The sequence below is a fragment of the Rattus norvegicus genome, chromosome 7 (genome assembly GCF_021556685.1).
Source record: "Rattus norvegicus strain SHRSP/BbbUtx chromosome 7, alternate assembly SHRSP_T2T, whole genome shotgun sequence".
NCBI lineage: Eukaryota > Metazoa > Chordata > Mammalia > Rodentia > Muridae > Rattus > Rattus norvegicus.
The window spans coordinates 62182940-62207359 of NC_141540.1; the positions used below are offsets into that span (position 1 = coordinate 62182940).

Below are 24420 nucleotides of genomic sequence, written 5' to 3' on the forward strand. Positions count from 1 at the left end.
TGAAAGATACATCAATAAGGTGGACTACAGTCCCACAGCCCATTGTTGGTCTTCTATGAGAGGGATCACAGCTGTGCAGAGCTGCTGAGAGGCAGGTCAAAAGCCTTCCCGAGACAGCCAAGGCTTTCATGCCTTGACTTTGTCACCAAGCCACACTTGCTCACTTGGTCTTAAGTGGTGGGCCCATGCGCAGCAGTCCCATGAGTCCTCTTGTATCTGCGAGAGCTTTCTCTTCTTTGTCGGGGGTAGCGAGGCTCTGAAGTGGAGAAACAGAAAGGTTGGTTAGTATCTTTGCTTACTGTTGCACGAAAGCAAACTGAACTTCCCAGACCTTTGCTCTCTGGTTCCCCGAGTCTAACTCCAGTTCTTTAAGGTTTGGAGGGCGCTACAGTCTATACCAACCAATGGAAGATGCGTCTGCGTGAAAGATAAACTAGCAATAGATTCGAAGCAGAGGGGACTCGGACTGAACGTGCGGGTGTACGTTTACGTCTGTGAGTTCTCTTCGCGTGGAACTTGACCACATCCACAAATGGCTTGCTTTGGCTTTCCAGAGAAGGAGGGATAGAGGTGGGAACGAGGAGAGAAGAAAAAAAGACCTTGATTGACAGTTATCTAAGACCTAACTCGTTCCCAAACTGCCTTGAGGGCCTCTGCTGGAGGCAGCATAAGAGAGAGGCGCTTCATTCTGCCACCTGGCACTGTTATACATATTCCTGACATTTTAACTTTTTGTTGGGTGAGGACCTTGAATCCCCGAGATTTTTAATGAAGCCTGTCTAAACCAGGAACATAGGTCCTCATGGGGTCCTTTGTACGTCTCCACACTGCCACCTGCTGGACAGGCTGCCGTGGTCCCTTCTGGCACTCCAGCTGTGGCTGCTGAGGGATTCATCACCAAGTATCTGATCCTTTACCCAGGAACGTGGCACAAAGGCTGCTGATGGTAAGAGAAACTCATCCCCAGTCGGGAGGGCCCCGTTTGGTGGTGGGAGGTGGCGGGGTGACTGGACTCCGGGTAGCCGTTCTGAAAGCTGCTGTGGGTTTTGCCAGACATGCTCTGCGGTGGATGCTCAGGCAGTGGCCCGGGGGCTGTGGTGGAGTGGAGGAAGGCAGCTGGGATCCTCCCTGCAGTAGGTCTTGGGGTCCCGCAGCATGCACCTGAGGGGAAGACAGGAGCAAAGGGTGTGCCTCATTCTCACCAACCAGGCTTGAGTGACCTGTGCAAGGTGCTATGCGGGTGGACTCACCTTTGACCTGCGGAGGAGAGCGTGGGTCAGACGCCGAGTAGGGTGGGGTGTCAGGGAGTTGCCGTTGCCTGGGGATTAGAAATATTGCTTTTCTTTTTGCTCTGTTTCGTGTCCTGTTTTAGTCACCGACGGGAGGCAAACCTCCGTGGGCAGCACCCCAGGGGCAGGGAGGAAAAATAAATTCAAACTGGGCTTCAGTGTGTCAGGTTGGGCTTCAAGTTCCAGCTCTTCTCTTTTCTATTCACTTCTCCAGGTCCCTGATGCCGCCGCCCCCTCCAAAATAAAAATCATTACCACACCCTCTTCAGAGAGGGTTTGTGAGAATTGGGGAAACGTCCCTAAAGCCCGAGCTGCAATTGCTCCAAACGTAGGTTCAATGGAATGGTAAATGTTGTCACTGAAGCAGGGCAGGGTCTTCCATCCATGTAAGTGTGGGGCATCACAAGCTCTTGGAAGTTACTCAAGGGTTCCAGAAAAGGAACATCACAAAAGGAGATAAAAGTTTGCTTTCATCCGGCACTATTTGGGGGCTTGGCGGAGGGAGGAGTTAATTGAGGGGGGGGGGAATGGAGAGATTGGACGACAGGGCTTGAGTTAGCAGAGACTGCCTGGATCTGGCAGAGAGAACTGACAGGGAGAACGTCCATCAACCAAAGCTCCAAGAGGAAGCTCAGGACACTAAGGTCACCACAAGCTTCAAATTTAGAAGAAGGGTAGAGTCGGAAATAGGATAGAATGTAGGTAGAAGGAACAACTGGACCCTTGGGTAAGCCCCCATTCATCACTCCGAAGCTGAAAAGGTTTGTTTTCTGAGGAAATGGATCCAGGAGGGCAGTAGTCCAGGTAACCAGAGACAGCTACGCCTGCTGGGATGAACACAGAAGGATGTATCACAAATCTAAATACCGACACTGGAGACAGAGCTCTGTGGCAAAGAGCTTGCTTAGTACATGCTAGGTACTGAGTTCAATTCCCAGCACTGCAGAGAGAAAGAGAAATCTCAGTGCTGAACTGAAAGGCCCTTCCTCAGCTCCACTCCGAATACATCTGAGCAGATTTAAGACGTGAGAAACTGGAATATTATTACTGCCACGGAACAGTGAATGTGCCATGGATAAGGAGAGGACACGTTCTTTAAATGACTTATGACGAAGAAATTGATTGTGTATTATGAATGAATGGTACACACACACACACACACACACACACACACGCGCGCGCGCGCGCGCGCGCGCGTACGTGTAGGCCAGAAGAAGGTGTCAGATTCTCTGGAGCTGGAGTTAAAGGTAGTTGCCGGCTGCCAGATGTAGATGTTGTTAATCAATGTTATCCTCAAATGGCCGCTGGGCCATCTCTCCTGCCTCCCCTCCCCATTCTAGTAATCCTAACTGGAAATAAAGAGTCAGTCCCAATCACTCTTCAGTGAAGTCCGTCCTTTGAACATGATCTGCACACAGAACTGACACAGATCAATGAAGCAGCAGATACTGCCAGGAAGCCTGCGGCACTAAGGCCAGAGCAGCCAACCACATAAGGAATGCAGAAGAATTCCCAACAGCTCTCCTGCCTAGGAAATGCATGGTCAGCTCCTGCCAGACCTGATCTTCCAGCCAGGGGAGACCTTAAGTTGTGGAGGGCATAACTCCCCAAAGATGTTGGAAAGTGGACAAAATCAACAGGATTCTGGAGAGATGTTAGACTTTCGAGTGGCTAATACTGTCTCTAGCTTTTGGAATAGATGGTTATTTTTAAAAAATTCAAGAGATTCTTAGCAGCTGACAAAAATGTATGAATTTGCATTCTAATTCCCTTGCTTTTGGACATACAATCTGCTTTTGTCCTTTGGAGGATTAGTAGAGAAACACAGTCTTCTGGATGTTGTGGGCCATGCAGAGCAAGAGGAAACCAAAGAGGCTTTATCCTTCCATAGCTGAGGTCATAAATACCTCTATGCCCTGTGCCCAAAGCAGCCCGTGTTGCTTTATACGTCAATTCTGATGGAGTCCTAGACTTACTGACTGCATACTATGCTACTGACTCCATGAGACACCAGGCAGGACCCACACCCATCAAAGCAGGACTGTCCTGGGACCAGCTACAATTCAGCAGCCAAGTTCCCAGTTTCCTCCCGCGACTCCCCCATGCTCACACACTCACCAACTGTACCTCTCTGAAACCCCACAGTGAGCTCAGATCAGCACAGTACTGCTTCTGAGCTGTAGCCCCATAAATATGAAAGATTAAAACAGAGCATGAGGGCTAGAGAGGTGGCTCACCGGTTAAGAGAACTGACTGCTCTTCCAGAGGTCCTGAGTTCAAATCCCAGCAACCAGATGATGGCTCCCAACCATCTGTAATGAGACTCGATGCCCTCTTCTGGTGTGTCTGAAGACAGCTACAGTGTATTTATATGTAATAAATAAATAAATATTTTAAAAAAATAAACAGCATGAACATGTGAACATGCTTCGTGTGTGAGTTCATATCTGAGGGCCGTCCTTGACACCACGTCAGAAATGGCGACCTTTCCCAACCCTCAGTTTCTACTCTTACCTTCCTCTGATGTGTTTTCATCTCACTAAGGGACTCCAGACCACCTGCCATTGTCTCTGTTCCCACTGGAGATACTAACAGCGGTGGCTGGTGTGCTAAGACTGAGGGAAAGCAAATGTCTCTCCCCAAGAGTCAGCAACATGGAAATACATTGTCTGAGGAGAGTCTCAAATCTACACTGACTCCTATTTAGAGTAGATCTACCTTTTGTTTCCTTCAATACATCACCGATCCTGGAGGTGGGGCTGGGTGCTCTGCCAGGACAGACTGTTCCTTACCCTTGGTAAACTCTCGACAAGGAATCCATGTGCTTCATTCATGGTTGTACCTTATCCCCAACTAGGACAGGGACAATGTCACAACCCCCCTGAAGCCTGCTTGCAAGCTGCAAGGCTCTGGCTCTCTTCCCACTCCTCCTCTGCTGCTTTAGAGACAGAGACCCTGTTGGGAGAATCTTGTCTGAGCCTGGCACCAGACTAAATCTTACATCCATGTCTGTCATCCCAGCTGCAGAGGTGCTGTGACCATCCTTGCTCCACAGTGAAGCCAAGACTGGTGACATTACACAGTACGCCCCGGGTAGATATCCGGGGAGCAGTCAGAGTGAGGAGCACCAGAGCTCCCCTTCCGTGCTTTCAATGCAGATCAAGCTAACGCTACTCATTATTAAAGGCAACTTCATTTGTTTTTACAAATCCTCTTAGGCTGGGGAAGAGTGGAGCACTGCTTTAGCCTAGGTTTTCTCTCTAGGCTTCCTCGGACTTCACTAGTTTGAACCCAGGAATTAAATGGGTCAGTGAATTCATAGAGCTGTTTACAAGCTCTTCCCACAGAATTGCACATAGCACTCACCCCTTTCCACAAATTCAAGGTGAACCGGGTCAGCACCATGCTCTAGAGGCCACAGAAATGTAACAAACTCCTGACTCCAGGTCCTAACTAAAACTAGAACACTGGCTGCTTAAGCCGAAACTCAAGACAGGAAGAAAATAAAACCAGTTACCGACTCCTTTGTGACCCATGTGTCCCCACCCCCATGATGTCTCCTCTACTATGAAGTTCCCACACATCCTCACGTAATCAAAGCTATATTAGGTACACAGAATAACATTTTGCCCTATTGTTGATGGTGCCTCCATAACATAATGTTACCCAGGGATGTTATATCCATCTGAGATGTTGTAATTTTTTCTTTTTTTTTATATAGGGTCTTAATATGTAGGCTTGGCTGGTCTGGAACTCACTATGTAACTGAGACTGCCCTTGAAGTCACAGAGATCCCCCTGCCTCTGCCTTCTGAGTGCTGTGTGTAACTCGTGTGTGCCTGGTCAGGGTTGTGCTATCATGCAAATGACTGTGAGCTATCAGGTGGATGATGGGGTTCAAACATGGTCCCTCTGCAAGAGTAATGAGTATTCCTAACTCCTGCGACAATTCTCCAGTCCTGAAGATGGCCTTTCTTAATGGCCGTTAATCAAAGAGCAATTTAGTAGAAGAGGAAATAACTGAGGACTGTGGTAAGCTCAGATCTGAAATTCCTCTCTGCCCAAGCCAAAAAAGAGAAAACTATTGGGTTAAAACCACCACCAACCTGCATAAAGAGACTAGTACTGTAAAATACTCAAGACTTAAAGTATAGTACTTTTGTATTGTAAGGTAAAATAAGCTTGTATTAATATCACGATCATCAAACCAGTCCACTACCCCTAAGGTCACAGCTGAGCCTGATTCTCCTTGCTCGTGCTTGGACGTGACTGCCTCACTTACCCGCCTGCACATAAGCAAGTTTTATCTTGAGTCAGACTTTTCCATAGATCACTATTGACACTTTTAATGTATTTCCCGGGTTTTGTGTTTTTCCAAAGCATTCCTCAAAATGGCCATCAGCCTGAAAGTCGTGTGTAGAAGAAAAGATGTGTGTGGTACCACTAGGCAAGGTGTAAGCCCAGCTTTCATCAGAGCATCACTAGACCTCAGCCTCCTCCCATCCGTGAGCCATAGAAGTAAACGTATGGCATCTCACAGGCACTTAAGTGTAGATCACTACTGCCCAGAGCAGTCTATACTCAAAAACACCCATTTGCTTGTCTCCCTCTCTCCCTCACTTATAGCTGCCCCTCATCCCGCTCCCAAAGATACAGGGTGGGTTCTCTTGGGAAAACCAGGCCTGATTCTTAATAGCAGTAGCTAAGGTTGTGGGTAGATATCTATGGGTCTACAGGAAGGACCATGATTCCCAAGGATACATCTCAATGGCCTGAGGACCCAAGGATACAACCAGACTTTCCACCTGAGAAGGTGGTCCTTTGGGTTAGGTTCCTGTTTATATCTTTCATCCCAAACTGTTAGGTTCCCACTTAAATGTGGGAGCTAAAGTGTTTATCTCACAGGAAGAGGCTATGGAAGAGGAGTGACTAGACCCTAAGAAGAGAGCTGGGGAGTAGAGATGGGATGATTAATGATACAATGGTCCAGCAGAGTAAGAGAAATAACTCAATGTTCTATGACACAGCAGAGTACCCTTGCCTGATGATAAATAACTACATATTTCAAAATAATAGGATTTTGAATGTTCCCACCATAAGTAATAGAAAAAATTTGAGCCAATGGGTGTAATAATTACCTCGATTTGATTTGATCATGGCACGTTTTATATCTTCAGTGTACTGTCACTGCCCTCATAAATACATACAATTCATTTAAAACATACATCTTTAGTGTTCTAGATTTATCAGGGAAAACTAGAAAAGAAAGCATTAATACGAAAAACAAAAGGTCTCCCTAGACCCTTCAGAGAATAAAAGGTATGCCCGCACGCACATGCGCACATGCACTGCTGGGCATTTGTTAATGCTGTTTGTATTGTTGACGTCCTAGTTTGAAATGACTGTATTCAAGCTTGTGAAGCTCCTGCCTCAGCTTCCCACGTAGTCAGGATTACAGGTGCATGCCACTGTGCCAGGCTAGAAGTAATGTTGGTAGTCCTGAATCTGCCCACACACTTCCACTCAGATAATTAAAGAAGAGGGAGAATTTCCTAATTGTTTAGAAGGGCTATAATTACTCCAGTTGCAAATTGGAGTAATTGCTATACAATTCCGTGTAAGAAAGGAAAACTGGGGGTTCAGGTTCTCAGGAACATAGGCGTGAGTCCTCAACAGGCCGGGTGGTGGTGTTTGCCTTTAACCCCAGCACTCAGAAGGCAGAAACAGGCAGGTCTCCATGAGTTCAAGGCCAGCCAAACCTACATGGCAAGTTACAAGCTGACCGAAATGTTCACAAATTACAGCTAACAAGATTCTTAGGTCCAGAATACTTTTTAGGTTTTCTAAACCAAAAGAAAGAAACCCTAATTTTTAAGAATAGACATAAGATTTTAAGGACAATTTATCACACAAAAAAATTGAATAAATGGGAAAGGAACACACAAAATTATGCCCAGCATCATTGCCTATTAGACAAACATAACTAAAACACAATGAATGATACACACTTGCTAGGATGGCTACATTTTGTTAAGATGGCTACATTTTTTTTTAAATTGATGATTCAGACAATAAAGAGAAGCAACAGGATAACTGATAGATTATAGTGGTAATATAAAAGAGTATAATAACAAGACAATATTTGGCAATTTTTACAGTTGCATTTGCGTTTACAACAATATGACCAAGCAGTCTTTATGCTACATATTTACTCTAAAGAAGTTTAAACTCTTGGTTACACAAAAACCTAACCGGAGGGACTAGAGAGATTGTTTAGTGGATAAGAAGACTTTCCCACAAACAGGAGGACTGAGTTTGGATCCCTGGCACCCATTTGGAAAGGGATGTGTAGCCTCTTGCATGCACCTGTAACCCACACACTATGTGGGGGCAGAGGTGGGAGGGTGGCCAGGACTTGGTAGAGGCCAGACGAGTTCTAGATTCAGAGAGAGGCCATGTCTCAAAAGAAAAGGCAGAGAGAGGCAGAGCAAGATACTGCATCCTCCTCTGGTCTATGCATGAACACGCACGCACACTGTAAGTAACCGAAAATCTGTGTATAGAAATGTATATAAGATAGCATTTATAGATGCTAAAAAGTGCAACTAATCCAAATGTCTGGGTTTGGGAGTGGCTAAACTGTGGTGTGAGCATTTAGAGGAGTCTTTCTCTGGAATAAAAGAAATGAGGGAATGACCAAAGGCATTCTAACTGGAAGACAACAGATTCAGAAAGTATCATATGGCTTCATTTATTTGATGTTCTGGCGGGGGGGGGGGGGAATAGAAATTATAGAGACAGAAGAGAAATCAATGGTTACCAGAGTCTAGGGGGGCTGTTCTACAGTATAACTATAGTGGTCCTCTATGAGATTACCAAAACGTAGAAGTATATCCAAATAGTGTTATTGAGACCTGAAGAGATGGCTCCGTGGCAAAGAGCACTTACTACTCCTCCACAAGACCAGAGGGAGTTCTTATCACCCACCTTGTGTGGTTCATAACCCACCCCAGGGAGCCAATGCTTTCTTCTGACCTCTGAAGGCACCTCCACACACATGGCATATAGTCACACAAGTGCACACACACTCACACACACTCACAAGTACACACATTTATAATTTTTTGAAGCACATTGAGTTTGCTTTATGTAAGTTAAAAATAAAAGAAATCTGAAGCAGCTATATCAGTGGCAGAAAAACAACACGGGCATAACTTTCTCTTAAAAAGTTAAGAAGATTCATAAACAGTCTTCCAGACTGAGCAAGGAAAAGATATTGCCGACTCCAAGAGCAATAGGAGAGTCACACTACAGATCCTACAGATGTTAGAATATAACAGGGAGGGACTGGAAAGGTGGTGGCTCAGCAGTTAAGAGCACTAGTTGTTCTTAAAGAATACCTGGGTTTAGTTCCCAGCCCCATATGGTGGCTTGCAGCCATCTATAACTTCAATTTAGAAGGAATCTAATGCCCTCTTCTGAGTCTCACAGGTACCAGGCATGCCTATATATATGCATGTATATGTGTGTGTATGTGTGTATATGTACATATATATGTATGTATATACACACATATATACATATATATGTACATATATATATATATATATATATATATAGATAGATAGATAGATAGATAGATAGATAGATAGATAGATACACTGTTGTGTTTTATAAAAAGATAGAGGGAATATGTTTTGGTGGATGTGTAGTCAAGTACAGGGTTAGGTGGTGCCTCCATGGGTCCATGCTGAGGCATCCCTTCCCCCTGAGGGACCAGCCACATGACAGTATAGTATAGAATAGGATTTATTCAGGGAATGGGGAGGGGAGTTGAGAGGGTAGTAGGGCAGTGAAAGGCAGAGGGAGAGGGAGAGGGAGAGAGAGAGAGAGGGAGAGAGAGAGGGAGAGGGAAGGGAAGGGAAGGGAAGGGAAGGGAAGGGAAGAGAGAGAAGAGAAAAGAGAAGAGAAGAGAAGAGAAGAGAAGAGAAGAGAAGAGAAGAGAAGAGAAGAGAAGAGAAGTAGAGGCTGGCCATGAGCATGTGGAGAAAGAGGGGGAGGGGAATGGGGAGTGATAGGGGAAGGGGCAAGAGGACAGAGTGGGAGCAAGAAGGCAAGACAGCAAGAGAGAGCTGAGGGACAAGCAGCCCCTTTTATAGTGAGTCAGGCACACCTGGCTGTTGCCAGATTAACTGTGGGGGTGGAGCCTAGACCAAATGCTAACATATACACAAATACTCATGAACATAAAAATGATTAAAATGTATAATAGGGAAATTGAGCTTAACAACCTAGGTAAAATTAATAAATTCACTGAAAGTCATGAACAGCCTAAGCTGGTCCCTACCCATCAGTAACCTCAATATCCCCCTATCTATGAGACATACTGAACTTGCTGTGAAGGAAAGGATTTGGGAGAGAGAAAATAAGGCCTGGGTAGCTTCACTGGTGAAATTTGCCCACGGTTTATAGAAGAAATAAGATTAATTCTACTCAATTTCTTGTTTAAAAAAACCGAAAAAACAAAAACAACAACAACAACAAAAAAAAAAAACCACACAAGCAAAGACAACACTCTCCAGATCATTCAATTATATCACAATTTTAAATACATCAAGTGGAGAGCGGACCACCATTACTGATGGGGGAGGGGGGATGGCACCATTACTGTGGAGAGCCGGGCGCCATTACTTACAAGGCTCCTAAATCAAAGTCATTGCCCAAGAATTCTTCAAGCAGACTCGTATCCAGGGCTGGGTTCTCCAGAGTGCCACTGGCTCCGTGTGCTGCAAAGAAAAAGTGGAAGTCTTGAGAAGCACAACTTTTCAGAGTGGCTGCTGAAACCTGGGCAAGCGGATACCCAGGCTTACAATGTGTTTATTATTGTAAGTGTGTTCTCTTTGCCAATGAAATACTTCCTCCAGAAGTTTCTCCAGATCACCCTTTCCAGCAAGACTTCCTGGTATTGTTTGTATGAGAACAATTAGTTCTTACGTTGTATTTAAGCCAGTCCTCCTACTAAGCGTTCTGATCATTTGTGATGGTAAGTTCTTTCCGCTGACTGTCTGAGGCTGGTGTAGTGCTCTGTTTTTGAGCCTCTGTAACACCGAACGCTTGTCTTGAGCACTGTTGAAAACTCTCTTTCCCTCGCCCTCTCCCTCCCTTGCCCTTCCCTTTCCCTCTGCCCCTCCCCTCCCCTTCCCCTCTCCTCCTTTAAGGAGAGGAATTGCATCTTCCTTAATTTTCCACTTTGACCTAAGGCATGAAAGAATCATTTACTGGATAGATAGACAAATAACGGATGAGTGGATGGATGGATGGATGGATGGATGGATGGATGGATGGATGGACGGATGCATGCATGGCTTGCTGATCAGTTTGATCAACATAAGTTAAATATCCTCTTCACCTTTTTTGTTAGACTTCCTAGCATGTCACAGTTCTGTCCTTCTTGACTTACAAAATGAAAAGAAAACATTTATTTTTCACCGACTGTAGTGAATATTATTAGAATTTTAAAAGGATATATAATGCAGTGTAAAAAACATAATGAGGAAGGAAAAAACACATTTTGGGGGTTGGTGAAATGGCTTAGTAGGAAAAAGGAGCTTTCTGGGGGTTGGGGATTTAGCTCAGTGGTAGAGCGCTTGCCTAGCAAGCGCAAGGCCCTGGGTTCGGTCCCCAGCTCCGAAAAAAAGAAAAGAAAAAAAAAAAGGCGCTTTCTATACAGGCCTGACCACCTGATATGACCCCTGGAAAATGTGGTGCAAGGAGGGAACCCACTCCAAAACGTTCTTTTCTACCGTCCATATACACACATGACCACCCTCACACATATACCACACACACACACACACACACACACACACACACACACACACAAATAACAATAAATAAAACACTTTTGCCAGCAGTGAAAATGATTTTTATACTTAGCGAACTCAAGAGAAAATAATTGATTATCACAAATGGTCGGAACATCAAATAGGATGGTTGACTAAAATAAAACATGAAAACTAATTGTTCTTCTATAAATAAATAATACCAACTAATGTTCAGATGAATATAACGGGGGATTTCGCTGAAAATAGCAAAAAACCTAAAACACTTAAGCATATATTTAAGAATGCTTTTTAATTTGTTTCTCATTTTAGCATACTAGCTAATAAGTTTCATTTTTTCATCTTCACACATATTAATAATTATACTAGAATAATTTTTAACTGAAATCTCCATCCAAGGACTTAGGGTGAGATGTAAATAAATGGAGACACATACATTGATCTTTAGCTGACTCAGTAGTATGAAGTTTTTAGCAGATGTCCTTTCAAGCATCTGCCATGTCCCGGTGACTTTTCTGAGGCCACTCCTCTCGCAAAGCCACCTGCTGAGGCGCAGGTCCAGCATGCAGTCTCAACAGACAGAGCAAGGCAGAATCGCAGGTTGTTAGCCAGCAACCAACTCGATTATTTCAACCAATAATTTGAATGAACAGATTTTAAAATCTGGCATTTAGGATGAAATCATACAATAGTAAGGGGAAAAAAACCCCTGGATAATAATATAAACATTTCCGCTGTTTGCCCAAATCCTGGTTCTGTGCTTTCCCTTCTGAGGCCTGCTTATTCCACCTTTATTCCAATTGCCTGTCAACTATTGAACAAACACAGTAACCCACTTCTTAAAGGTGTCCTACTGCTTAAATCAAATGCCCTCCACATTAAAATGTTTTGAAATAATTCTTTAAATTATTTCTTCATAGCAGGTCATGGGGACACAGTCCAAAGGTAGAGGCAGGAGGATCTTTGTAAGTTCAAGACCAACCTTGTCTCTACATTGAGCTCCAGGACAACCCAAAACACATAAAGAGACCCTGTCTCAAACAAACAAACAAGTATTTATTCTCTCAAGGTACAAATGGAACAAAATGATACAGAGGAAAGTAAGAACTATACAAGTGGGCACACTGAAGGGACACAAGCCACCCAAGATAAAGAAATATTATTGTTTTGCTACATGACAAACATTTTGGGAAACACATGGCTGGGCTTCTGTGGGGAGCAATCACTACCCAACTTCAACATCAAATTCCAGATGGGTCAAGCATTGCTATGTGAAAATCAGATCACAGGGAAAAACTGTGCCCAGAGTCACGTGAGATCACGGACGTCTGAGCATAGTTCTTACGATCGTAAGACAAACAAGGCCTTTACCCATGACATGAAAACCAGAAACAATAAAGAGATACATGAATGAGCTTTTCTTTATAAATGTGATTGAACAAAAATTGTCATTCTGTACAATGAACATACCCTGGTAATTTTTAAAGATCACCTTATATGGTTGGGAGAAGGAAAGAGTTTTCAATATTTTAAAGAAAATGTTAAATCTAATGGAGAAGTGATAAGAAAACAAAGGAACTCACAAAATAGAATTCTTCCAGATTCCTGGATGTTAACATTATAGTGCATTTGCCTTTCTCTGTCTCTCTCACACACACTCTCACACAAACACACATGTGCGTGTGCACACACACTCCCACACACATACATACTCTCACACACATACACACACTGTCTCTCTCACACACACACACATACATACTCTCACACACATACACACACTGTCTCTCTCACACACACTCACATACATACTCTCACACACATACACACACACTCTCACACACACACATGTGCATGTGCACACACACTCCCACACACATACACACACTGTCTCTCTCACACACACACATACATACTCTCACACACATACACACACACTGTCTCTCTCTCACACACACTCTCTCTCATACACACACCTGCATTCTCTCACAAACACACACACTCTCTCTTATTCTCAAACTCCTCTCTCACATATATGCCATACACGCACATATAAAGACATTTATCTTTAAAAGCCAAAGCAATAAAAATACATATACATTTTCCTATAGAATATTTTCACTAACACACACACACCATATCAATCAAATATTTTCACAACTGCAATTCAATTGTGAGCATCAAGAAGTTTAAACATTGATATGAGTTTTTAACATAGTTTATGTTCCTATTCAAGTTTTACCTATCAACCCTGTAATGTTACCTGTGGTAAGTTTTTTCCTCATCCAGCATCTAACTAGTTTCTCTACCAGGACTTCCTAGATCTATTTTTTGAAAGAACTGGCTAGTCGTTTTATGAATTGACAGTGGGAAAATAATATAAGCAATAAAATTTGGAAGGCTGGAAGATGGGAGATCCTGATGCTAATCCTCCATATCTCAGAGCCATTGAAAGATTCCTTCTTCTCCTCCTCCTCCTCTCCCTCTTCCTCCCCCTCCTCCTCTCCCTCCTCCTCTTTCCCCTCCTCCTTCTCTCCTTCCTCCTTCCCCCTTCCTCCTTCCTCCTTCTCTCCCCCTCCTCTCCCTCCTCCTCTTCCTCCTCCTCCTTCTCCTCTCCCTCATCCCCCTCCTCCTCCTCCCTCCTCCTCCTCCTCCTTCTCCTCAGACTTTCGTTACTATAATTAACTACCTGAGGCAAGCTAACTTTATAAAGAAAGGTGGTTTGTTTAGTCCATAGTTTTAGAATTTCAATGCTTGGCACTGGTACCAAGTGCCAGGCCCAGGTCTGTAGCGGTTTCCTCATGGGAATGGAACCACACAGCACTTTGTATCAAATGGGATGAGGAGGCTGCACATCCCTGTCTCTAGGTGCAGTTTCTGTTCCTTTTCTTAGCAAGCACGAAGAGATCAGTCATGGGGGTCCCATCTAATTACCTCAATTAAACTATCACTTTCTAGGTGCTTCGTCTCTAAGTCCTGCAGATGGATTAACTTTCCAGATCGGTAATTCTATTAGCACGTGAATTTAAAAATAACGAATCATAGCACTGCTTAAATCTGGGCAGTTAGAAGAAACTAGTCCAACACATTAGGGATTTTTTTAACCCAATTTCTTGGCTTTGAAAGAATTCTTTTAAACTGGTGTCTCTAACAGCATAGAAAGAAATAAGATCTATTTATTTGCCAAGTATTGTGGTGCATACCTGAACCTCAGAGTATAAGATACAAAGGCAATTAGAGTGTGTGTCTGAGGCCAACCTGGGCCACAGAATGAAGTGTTCCTTAGGAAATAAATTCTTCTTTCCTTAAAAACTATCCTTATCCCTTCATTTATTCTCTCTGTGACAAGAGACAATGGGTGTGATTACAACACTATTAACAGCGGCTTCCTTATAGTACTTAAGACAATTTTATCATTATTTAGAAACAGCCACTTTATACTTTGGAAAAATATGTTGTCCAACTTTGCGTCAAATGATATTTTAAAAACAATGCTAAAGCCAGCTTGCCAGAATTCCAAAAATAAAGACAAAGTCTAAAATTACTTGTAGCCTCGGAATAAATAGGAGAACTTGCACTCATTCTTATTAACAGACCCTGTATGTAACAGACAAAGGCCAGGCGTAGTGAGACCCGTAAACCTAAGCACTCAGGAGGCAGAAGAGGGCAGAGCTCTCTGAGGCTGAGGCCAGCTTGGTCTACACTGCAGGCCAGCCAGGCCCAGCCAGAGAGAGAGAGAGAGAGAGAGAGAGAGAGAGAGAGAGAGAGAGAGAGAGAGAGAAGGGGGGGAGAATAGACAAAGATAGGTGATAGACAGATGAATGATAGATAGATAGATAGATAGATAGATAGATAGATAGGCAGACAGACACAGGTAAATAGACAAAAAGATAGATGATGCATACATAGATAGGGACATAGATAGGGAAATAGGGAGATAGGGAGATAGATGGACGGATAGATAGATGGATGGATGGATGGATGGATGGATGGATAGATTAGGTAGATAGATAGATAGATAGATAGATAGATAGATAGATAGATAGATAGATAGATAGATAGATTAGATAGACAGATAGACAGACAGGCCGAAGAGATGGCTGTGTTTAAGTGCTTGCTGCTCTTGCAGAGGACCCTCATTCAGTTCCTATGATTCACATGGGTGCCCACAGCTGCCTATAGCTATAGCTTCAGGGGATGCAGTGCCCTCCTCTGGCTACTGTGGGCACCTACAAAAAAGTGGCATACACTTACACAAACACAGACAGACAGAAATAAATAATAAATAAGTAAACAAATAAACAAACACGCATTTAAAATGTGAGCATGGTCACTCCCCCATGCTGTGGAGTCTAAGGTGTGGTGGCTTGGATGAGACCGGCCCCGATGTGCTCAGATACTTGAATTCTTGGTCCCCGGTTGGTGATGCTCTTTGAGGAGGCTTAGGAGATGTGGCCTTGTTGTAGGAAGCGTGTCACAGACACTGGGCTTCGAGGCTTAAATGCCTCACACCAGTCCCGGTTTGCTGTCCCCACTTCCTGCTTGTGTTGCAGGTTGTGTAGAAGCTCTCGGCTTGCTGTCCCAGCTGCCAGGCCTGGCACCTCCATAAACTCTAATAAACTCTTCCTTTACGAGACTGCCTTGGCCGTGGTTCTGTTGTTGCTGTCTTGTTTGTTTTCTGTTTCATGGCAGAGAGGCATACACTCACAATACACACAGAGAAATATATAATAGTCCGACGAATTAATTAATAAAATGGCATCACTGGTCACACATTTAAAACACGAGCAACTAGCGGACAATGCCTCCGCTAGTTTCACAATTCTAGAACTCTGGGGAAAAATAAAAGGCCACATAGGCAGGCAGAAAGAAAACCACAGACTAGTATGATACCCAAGCTCTAGGAAAAATGTTGTCGAGTAGAATTGAACTTTTGGAGACTCTATCATTAAGGATCAAAAAGATGATGCAGCCCTTGGATTTATTTATTAAAGAGGAAAATGTGTCTGGCTTTTGAAATGAATGCCAAAAGCACTGAGAATTCTGCAATTCTAATGAATACTTCTCCTGTACAGCATGACGATTAAAAACTCCCATCGAGGAACACCCACTGATAAGTTTAATGTTCTTTTTTAATTAAAATGATTTAGCTAGAATGACTATTAGTTCCGGGTAAAATATGATGTTGTTGATTTGTTATACACTTCAATACACAGAGCTGCAGTTCTCAACCTCTGGGTTGCGAAGCCCTTGGGGGTTAAGATCACTGGAGAACAGATATTTACGTTATAATTGATAATAGGAACAAAACGACAGCTATGAAAGAGCAATGAAAATAATTTATGGTTGGAAGTTAGTACCACGTGAAGTACTAAAGGGTCGCAGCATTAGGCAGGTTGAGAACCACTGCTCAGAGCCTCACAAGTAGACAACGTCTAGAAGCTCTGACCAAGGGTTGGTCGAGGCAAGCAATTGGTTAGCCATGCACTGCTGGCACTGACACAGCACAGCAGGGTTAGAGGACTGGCTTTGGCAACGCCTGACCTCCATTCTGCGTGGCTCGATTTCTTGAATGAAATATTTTGCTTTTCCAGATAGCAAAATCCTTGTGTCTTTAGAATCTGAAACAAGTGGAGTTTTGTTTTATGGCTTTGGCCAATGGTAGGAGGCCAAAGGCTTCTCTTTACTCTTACTAAATTCTGAAATTGGTGCTAGGTAGTTGAATAAGGGCTCAATACATTTTGTGGGTTCTTCTTCTGGGTCTGATTTAAATATTCATGCACTTCAGTTCCCTCTCACACCAGCATTTAGAATGTTTTGTGATGGCTTCACAAAAGGAAGGTGAAGACTTCCTTCTCTCTGTGTAATTGTGACACTCGTGGGGAAGAAACACAACTCTATTTGCAGACATGTGTTGAAGAGAGAAATGGGTAGGATGGGTCACAAATGTTTTCTGGATTTATAGGGGAAAGAGATCCCTGAACTTTGTGATGCTCAAGAATGGGACCATGACCTTTAGCCTTTAGATTGACTTTGAGAAAAGGCTAGGATGCAGACTATAGCACAAACGTCATTATCTCCCATTGAGTCAATCAGTGTCTACTAAGTGGCCATCATATGCCAAGCACTGTGCACTGTGCTGGAGACATAGGAGCCAAAAAGGGAACGAGAACCTTCCATGGGGACCAGCAAGATGACTCAATAGGAAAAGGCACTTGTCACCAAGTGTGATGGTTTGTATATGCTTGGCTCAGGGAGTGGCACTTTTATTAGGAGGTGTGGCCTTGTTGGAGTGGGTGTGGCCTTGTTGGAGTGGGTGTGGCCTTGTTGGAGTGGGTGTGGCCTTGTTGGAGTGGGTGTGGCCTTGTTGGAGTGGGTGTGGCCTTGTTGGAGTAGGTGTGTCACTGTGGGCATGGGCTTTAATACATCTTCTCCTGGAAGCCAGTCTTCTCCTATTTGCTTTCAGAACAAGAGGTGGAACTCTCAGCTCCTTCAACTCCATGTTTGCCCAGATGCTGCCTCGTTCCCACCCTGAGGATAATCGACTGAACCTCTGAACCTGTAAGCCACCTCCAATGTTGTGCTTATAAGAGTTGCCTTGGTCATGGTGTCTGTTTCACCCTAAGGACAGTTAGTACCAGGAACTAGGGCACTGCTGTAATAGGCCTGACCATGCTTTTTTGGGAGGATTTTGGGTTTAGAAAGCAGTGAAATGCTTTAAGCGTGACTTAATGGGCTATCCTAATAGGGATGTGGAAGAATTTCTTGCTGAGACTGAGTTGAACTGTGCAGACCTGGCCCAAGAAGTTTCAGTAGAGAAGACTTTCTGTGTGTGGCTTAGAGACTGTTTTTGTGTTATTTTGGTGAAGAATGTGAATGCTTTTTTGCCATTGTCAGAAAAGTCTGCCTGGGGCTAAGGTGAAAAGATTTATTAATTGCATTGACAAAGGAAGCCTCAAGAAAGCCCAACGGAGACTTGTTCTCTGGTTTAGTCTTATGAAGAGTAGTTTAATGAAAGGGAGCAAGCTGAGGAAGGAAAAACACAAAATATGTGGTGTTGCTGTAAAATTATAAAAAAATATGCTGTCTTGTACCCTGCACTAGATCCGGCACCGTAGCGCCCCAAGATAACTGGTAGATACCTTCATCTCAGTCAGCAAAGCCTCTCACCCGCTTTGTTCTATCCCATATCACTCTGCCTGCCGATGGCTTCTCTCTGAGCCTGACAACAGTCTCTCTACATCATCTCTCAACGATCATCCAGTTCCCAAGGCAGGCTGCCACCATGCCAAACACACATCTCAATTTCATGGCGGCCCCGTGTCTCCACCACCACAAACTCTCTTTTTTTTCTTTTTTCTTTTTTTTTTTTTTTTTGGTTCTTTTTTTCGGAGCTGGGGACCGAACCCAGGGCCTTGCACTTCCTAGGCAAGCGCTCTACCACTGAGCTAAATCCCCAACCCCCACAAACTCTCTTAAATTCAATTAAGTTGCCACATGAAAGAACATGTAACACAATAACCTCTGACCCAATTGATAAGATATAATTGTCCACCTAGACATACAAAGCCCTGTACACATCCACCCCTTAAGAATATTCATAGCAACCTGTAAAGGTACAGAGAGGAATCTTAACATCAGCCTCCATGTTGTCTCTCCTGCTTCTTCCTTCTCACTCCAGTCTCCTCCTCTCTCTAAAACTTTTCTCCCGCCCATCCTTCCTTCTCATCCAATGGCAGGCCTCACTCTATCTTGTACCTGCCTTCACCTGTACGACATCATCCTACAATGTGGTTCAAGTATTAAAAAGGGTACCAGGAGGTAGAATGGAGCTGAATTCCTATATTCTAGGAGTGGTGACTTTAGTCACCACCCAGCTAAGTTTAAGTACAGGCATGGTGGTACAAGCCTTTAATCCCAGGAGATTGAGGCAAGCAGATCTCTGAGTTCAAAGCCAGCCTGGGACAGAGCAGGTTCTAGGTGAAGAAAAACTTAAGTCTAGGCATGGTGGTACATGCCTTTAATCCCAACTTTACAGCAGATGGAGCCATGCAGATCTCTGAGTTCAAGGTCAATCTACAGAGCAAGTTCAGGACAGTCAAGCTTAGGCAGTGAGAGAATTGGAAAACAGAAAGCTGGTGATAATATAATAAAACAAGGGGCCATGTTCCAGCCCCAGCAAGCATCAGAACTCCGCAGCTTTGGCCACCTGGTTCTGGCTTTAGAGTCAAGAATAGAAGGGACTATTGGGACAATTGATGCTGGTCAGCTAGAGCTAAGAAATTAGCTGTGATTAAGAAGAGACCAGCAACACTGAGGAGAAATCTGGGAAGTGTTTTTCTGAGAGCACAAAGAAGCTCTGTACGGGAGATAGCCAAGGTTGAACCTCGTGCTGCAGCTGTGCTTAGTAATGTGTGAGAGTCACCCAGGTGGTACTGGTTTTGAAGGCATGAAGGGGTCACTGAGAACAGCTGAGGCTTAGCAGTATGAGAGGCCAGGGAAGGTCCCATTGGTGAAGGTACAGACTCAGTTGATGTTCACAGCCCAGGACTGAAGGAGTCATGCAAAGAAGTTGAGGCTTGGCACCATAAAGAGAGCCTACAAGAGGCTATTGGTGAAGCCTAGTTGCTGCAGAAGATTTCAGTGAATTAAAAGATGCCAGTACCATGGGATGATCACCAAGAGCAGTGGAGTGAAGTCAACCAGAGTTCAGAGCGCTACAGAGGGCAGAGCTGGAGATGGGACCCAAGCTCTTTGGAGGAGCCCAGAAGATCATGCGAAGATCCCAGACATTGGAACAAGACGCTGTGGAGGTGATGTTGTCTTTGAGACACCAAGATGTTAGAGATGTCAGATCATGGGCTCCCTGCTGCAAACAGGGAGTGGAACCAGCCCGGTAGAAAGAACTTTCTTGCAGTCAATAAAGATGAAACAAAGAAGAGATCTGAAAACCAGTCTTTTCCTCTTTGCCTTTGGAACAAGAGGTGGAACTCTCAGCTCCTCCTGCACCATGCCTGACTGAATGCTGCCATGCTCCCACCTTGATGATAATGGACTGGACCTCTGACCCTGTAAGCCAGCCCCAATTAAATGGTGTCCTTATAAGAGTTGCCTTGGTCATGGTGTTCATTTCACAACAGTAAAACCCTAACTAAGACACCAAGTCAGATGATCTGAGTTTAATCCCAGGAACTACATGGTTAGAAGAGGAATAACTCCTTCTGCAAGTTGTTCTGTGACCTCTACCTGCATACTGTGATGTATGCCAACACACACATGCACAAACGCACACACACACACACACACCCAAAAAAATGTGAGAAGGAAAAAAAGAAGAAAGACAAAAGAAAAAAGGAAGGAAGCAAAGAGGGAAGGAAGGAAAGAAGGAAGGAAGAGAGAAGAAGAGCAGTGGCTGTCAGGACCAGGGAAGGAAAGGGAAGGGAAGGGAAGGAAAGGGAAGGGAAGGGAAGGGAAGGGAGGGGAGGGGAGGGGAGGGAAGGGAAGGGGAGGGGAGGGAAGGGAAGGGAAGGGAGGGAAGGGAAAGGAAGGGACCTTCCCAGTGTCTTACTAAGCAGGGATTGGGTACAATACCCACAACATAAAGAAGTAACTAGGATTCAATCGAACAGTGGTGGCAGTATGACCAGGCTGCCTTAAAGGACACCATTCTGATTTTGAAGCTCTCTGAAGAAGCCAGTTATGCAAACATCAAGGAGGGAGCATGCTGGGCAGAGGGATTGTCAAGGGCAAGAGCAAGGGATCTGTGTTGAGTGGGCATCCTCCCGGAACAGAGCACCGGGCTGTAGGAACGATGAGATCAAAGGAACGGAAGCCTTTGGGAAGAGATGTGATGTGCCTCACAGTTTCAAAGGGCCCCTGGCTTTATGCAAAGGGATTTTAAGGGAACAAGAACAAGAGGGAGATGCATTTGAGTGTTACTGCAGTTGTCCAAAGACAACCAGTGAAATTTCAACTTTTCACTCTGTACCTGGCTGGATGCTAGACTTGGCCCTCCTTATGTCATTCAACCTTTATTTCAGTCCTAGGCAGTGGCTGTCAGGACCACGAAATCTACAAAGGTTCGGATTGCTGGGAGAGTCTGTGCTTTGAGAGGTAGGGATATGGGGGTGGGGGAGGTGTTGAGAACAAGCTCAAGGGTCAAGGCAGAAGGCTGGGGAAGTAGCGTGACTGATAGAGTGCTTTCCTAAGGTGCTCAAAGCCCCGGGTTTCACCCCAAGGGCTGTTTAAACCAGGTAAAGGTGGCGCATGCTTTGGGAAGCAGAGACTGGAGGAACGTAAGCTAGAAGGCAATCCAGGCTATATAGTGAGTTTGAGGTCAGGTTGGGCTAGAAGAAACTTGGGGTCAAGGCAGGCTTGGGTTGGGATGGCTCCCCCTTGTCACACACTGGGAGTGACTCTGGGCAAGCTGACTGAGCTGTCTCTGCCAGCAATGTCAACCAACTGCTGAGAGGACGTACCTGCTCTACTGCCTCACTGGGCGTCGGGCAAGCCAAGTGCTAAGCAAAGCAGATGGAAGGAGAAATCTGTTTGGTTTCACATGGGTTCCTGCTGGCATCCCATCTGCTTTATAGGACACCCTCCCCTAAGACACACACACACACACACACACACACACACACACACACACACCACACACGTGCACACACACATGCACGTGCCTGTGCACGTGCACATGCACACACATGTACACACACACCCCACACACGTGCACACACACAAATATGCCCATGCATACATACACCACACACACACACACACACACACACACACCACATCACACATGCACGTGCCTGTGCACGTGCACATGCACACACATGTACACACACACACCCCACACACGTGCACACACACAAATATGCCCATGCATACATACACCACACACACACACACCCCACACACATGCACGTGCCTGTGCACGTGCACATGCACACACATGTACACACACACACCCCACACACGTGCACACACACAAATATGCCCATGCATACATACACCACACACACACACACACACACACACGTGAGCGCATGAACAAGCATAAACACGCGTGCATGCTATGCATGCACTTGCACACACGTGCACACACACAGACCCTTCTGAAGGTGGAAGTAGGCATCTGTATTCCTGAAGGTCCCTAATGTCCCACTTGCTCTTTATTACCCTGCTCCCCTTCCCAGATGGACACAGGAGACGGGCCCTGCCTGACACAGCTTATCCCAACGCCACAATGAACACAGAGAAATGATCCCCAATGCAGCCCGCTCTCTCTAGGAGTCCAGATCACATCTGTGCTTTCTAGACCCAGAGGAAATAACTCAACAAGATAAATTTCTAGTGTCAGATAAAACTGTTTCAGGAGGTTTTACACACAGAGAGCAAGCCTCAGATGGCTCTTAAAATAAATCTTGTGCTTTTAAAAATAATCGCTTTGCTCCGAATGTCTTAAACGCTTGCTTAGATCACCTGGCTTGCATAGCCCTCCTCCCACCAGGTGGCTCATTTCCCCCTGCAGTCTACTTGCTTCTGCTTGGAGGCTTCATGGCTGAGAGGGTTGCCAAGGTCCTGATCCCGGGAAGAAAAGCTGCATAGGCCCCGTGGGAGTGTTGGAGAAGATGCATCTTGACGGGGTATGCAAACAAGTTTCAACTATCAGAGACAGGAAGCGGGTAACAAATGTGTCCCAGAATAAGAGCCATGCCCTCCGTGAAGTTCACCCCCAGCTTTGCATCTCTGTATTTTAACCAGGTGCCAATCATGTGTTGTGTGTCTGCTGTCTCTACCCAGCTCTAAGCTCCTCTAGAACATGAAGTGTCTCTTACTGGACATCTCCTAAGCACCCCCTTTGGGAGTCAAATATTGGATAGTCTGCCTTTCAGATGTTTACAGTATGACCCATAACACTAGTGAAATCACGGTTACGAAGTAGTGACAAAATAATTCCATACGTTGGGGGTCATTACCACACGAGGAACTGTATGAAAGGGTGGTAGCATTAGGAAGGTTGAGAACCGCTGATCCAGAACATGACCTGGGATATGGTAGTTATTCAATAACTATTAAGTATGTTACATAAATGAAGGCTTGGGTGAGTTGTAATTGTCCTTAGTACAAATGTGAAAAACCACAGGCTTCCTTGGTTGGCCTTCACACTGTGGTCACCTGACCCTTGTTCCTGCCACTGAGGCCATGAGCCACTTCCCCACCATGACGGTCTATATCCCCTGATATACCATATGTGTGCCATATGTGTGACCACGGTGAGATAAACATAGCTGACACGATCCTAAGCAGTAAAGCTAACGTATCAAGATGACACAACACTTCAGGCAGAGAAGCAACACAATCGCGTTTGTAATTCTGAAAGGTCCCTCAGCCTACAGCTGGCTGCCTCAGTTTCATCGTCTATAAAATGATAGTAACAGCCCTACTCTGTAGAGTTGCGAGAGTTAAATGAGATGATACACAAATCAATTACTGCTACCTTGTATTGTTACCATCAGTTTCTCTGCTCAAAAAAAAAGTCCACAGACTGCTGAGAAAAAAACCCCATAGCAACAAATGCAACATCTAAGACATGGCCCAGGGGTGATCATTATTCAATAAATATTAAAGACCTGCGCAGGGATTGTGGGATACCTAGATGACTCAGCAGAGTGAAGTGGTGTCAGGAAAAGCTTCTGGGATGGGGTTCAATGAGTGGTAGCAAGAGCAGCTTCTGGGCTAGTGAGTGTCATGTGACTCTGATCCAGTTCAGTGGAAACATGGTCCAGAAAGTAGGACCTATGCAATAGGGTGAAGAAGCCAACTGGGACATACTTTTGTCCCTATCCCAAGACTGTAGTTAGTAACATTGAATTACTAGCTTAAGATTGGCCATAAGAAGAATGTGTGTGTCATCAAAATGCTACAAAAAAGGGGGGGGGGGATCTGACCTTTTTTTTTTCCTCTTAGAAAAAACTTGGCTATTAAGTATTTGTCCACAAGTATTGTGAGTGGTACTTGTAAGGATAAAGCGCTGGACCTGGTGACTGGTCCGGAGGGCAGCCGAGTCCTTAGCCCTTGTTTTGAGAGTCACGCTGAAGCCTGGGAACTGAATTGAAACTGGGGTTAACAGCCTGGGGAAGGAGATGCTCAGGTGTCAAGGGAGTCCTTCGCACTCTCAGTGATCATTACGCTTGAGTATGAAATGTCTTCTTCAGGCCTGTGTTTGCATGCTTGGTCCCAACCTAGTAGCATCATTTGGGAAGGCTGTAGAACCTTTGTGAAGTA

General features: G+C 44.7%; 1 protein-coding gene across 4 annotated transcripts in view; it reads right to left on the bottom strand.

Moving 5' to 3' along the window:
• Positions 1–24420, bottom strand: part of Myrfl (myelin regulatory factor-like) — a 117021-nt gene that overhangs the window by 71409 nt on the left and 21192 nt on the right. For all 4 annotated transcript variants that reach the window (XR_015624187.1, XM_087557914.1, NM_001432407.1 and 1 more), the window contains exons 2-5: positions 9984–10074; positions 1251–1318; positions 918–1161; positions 165–256 (exon numbers count right to left, since the gene is read on the bottom strand). Coding sequence is in view for 3 of the 4 variants with exons in the window: in XM_087557914.1 (XP_087414040.1) it covers positions 165–256; positions 918–1161; positions 1251–1318; positions 9984–10074 (495 nt within the window). In the remaining variant the exon portion in view is untranslated. The remainder of the gene's footprint in view (positions 1–164; positions 257–917; positions 1162–1250; positions 1319–9983; positions 10075–24420) is intronic.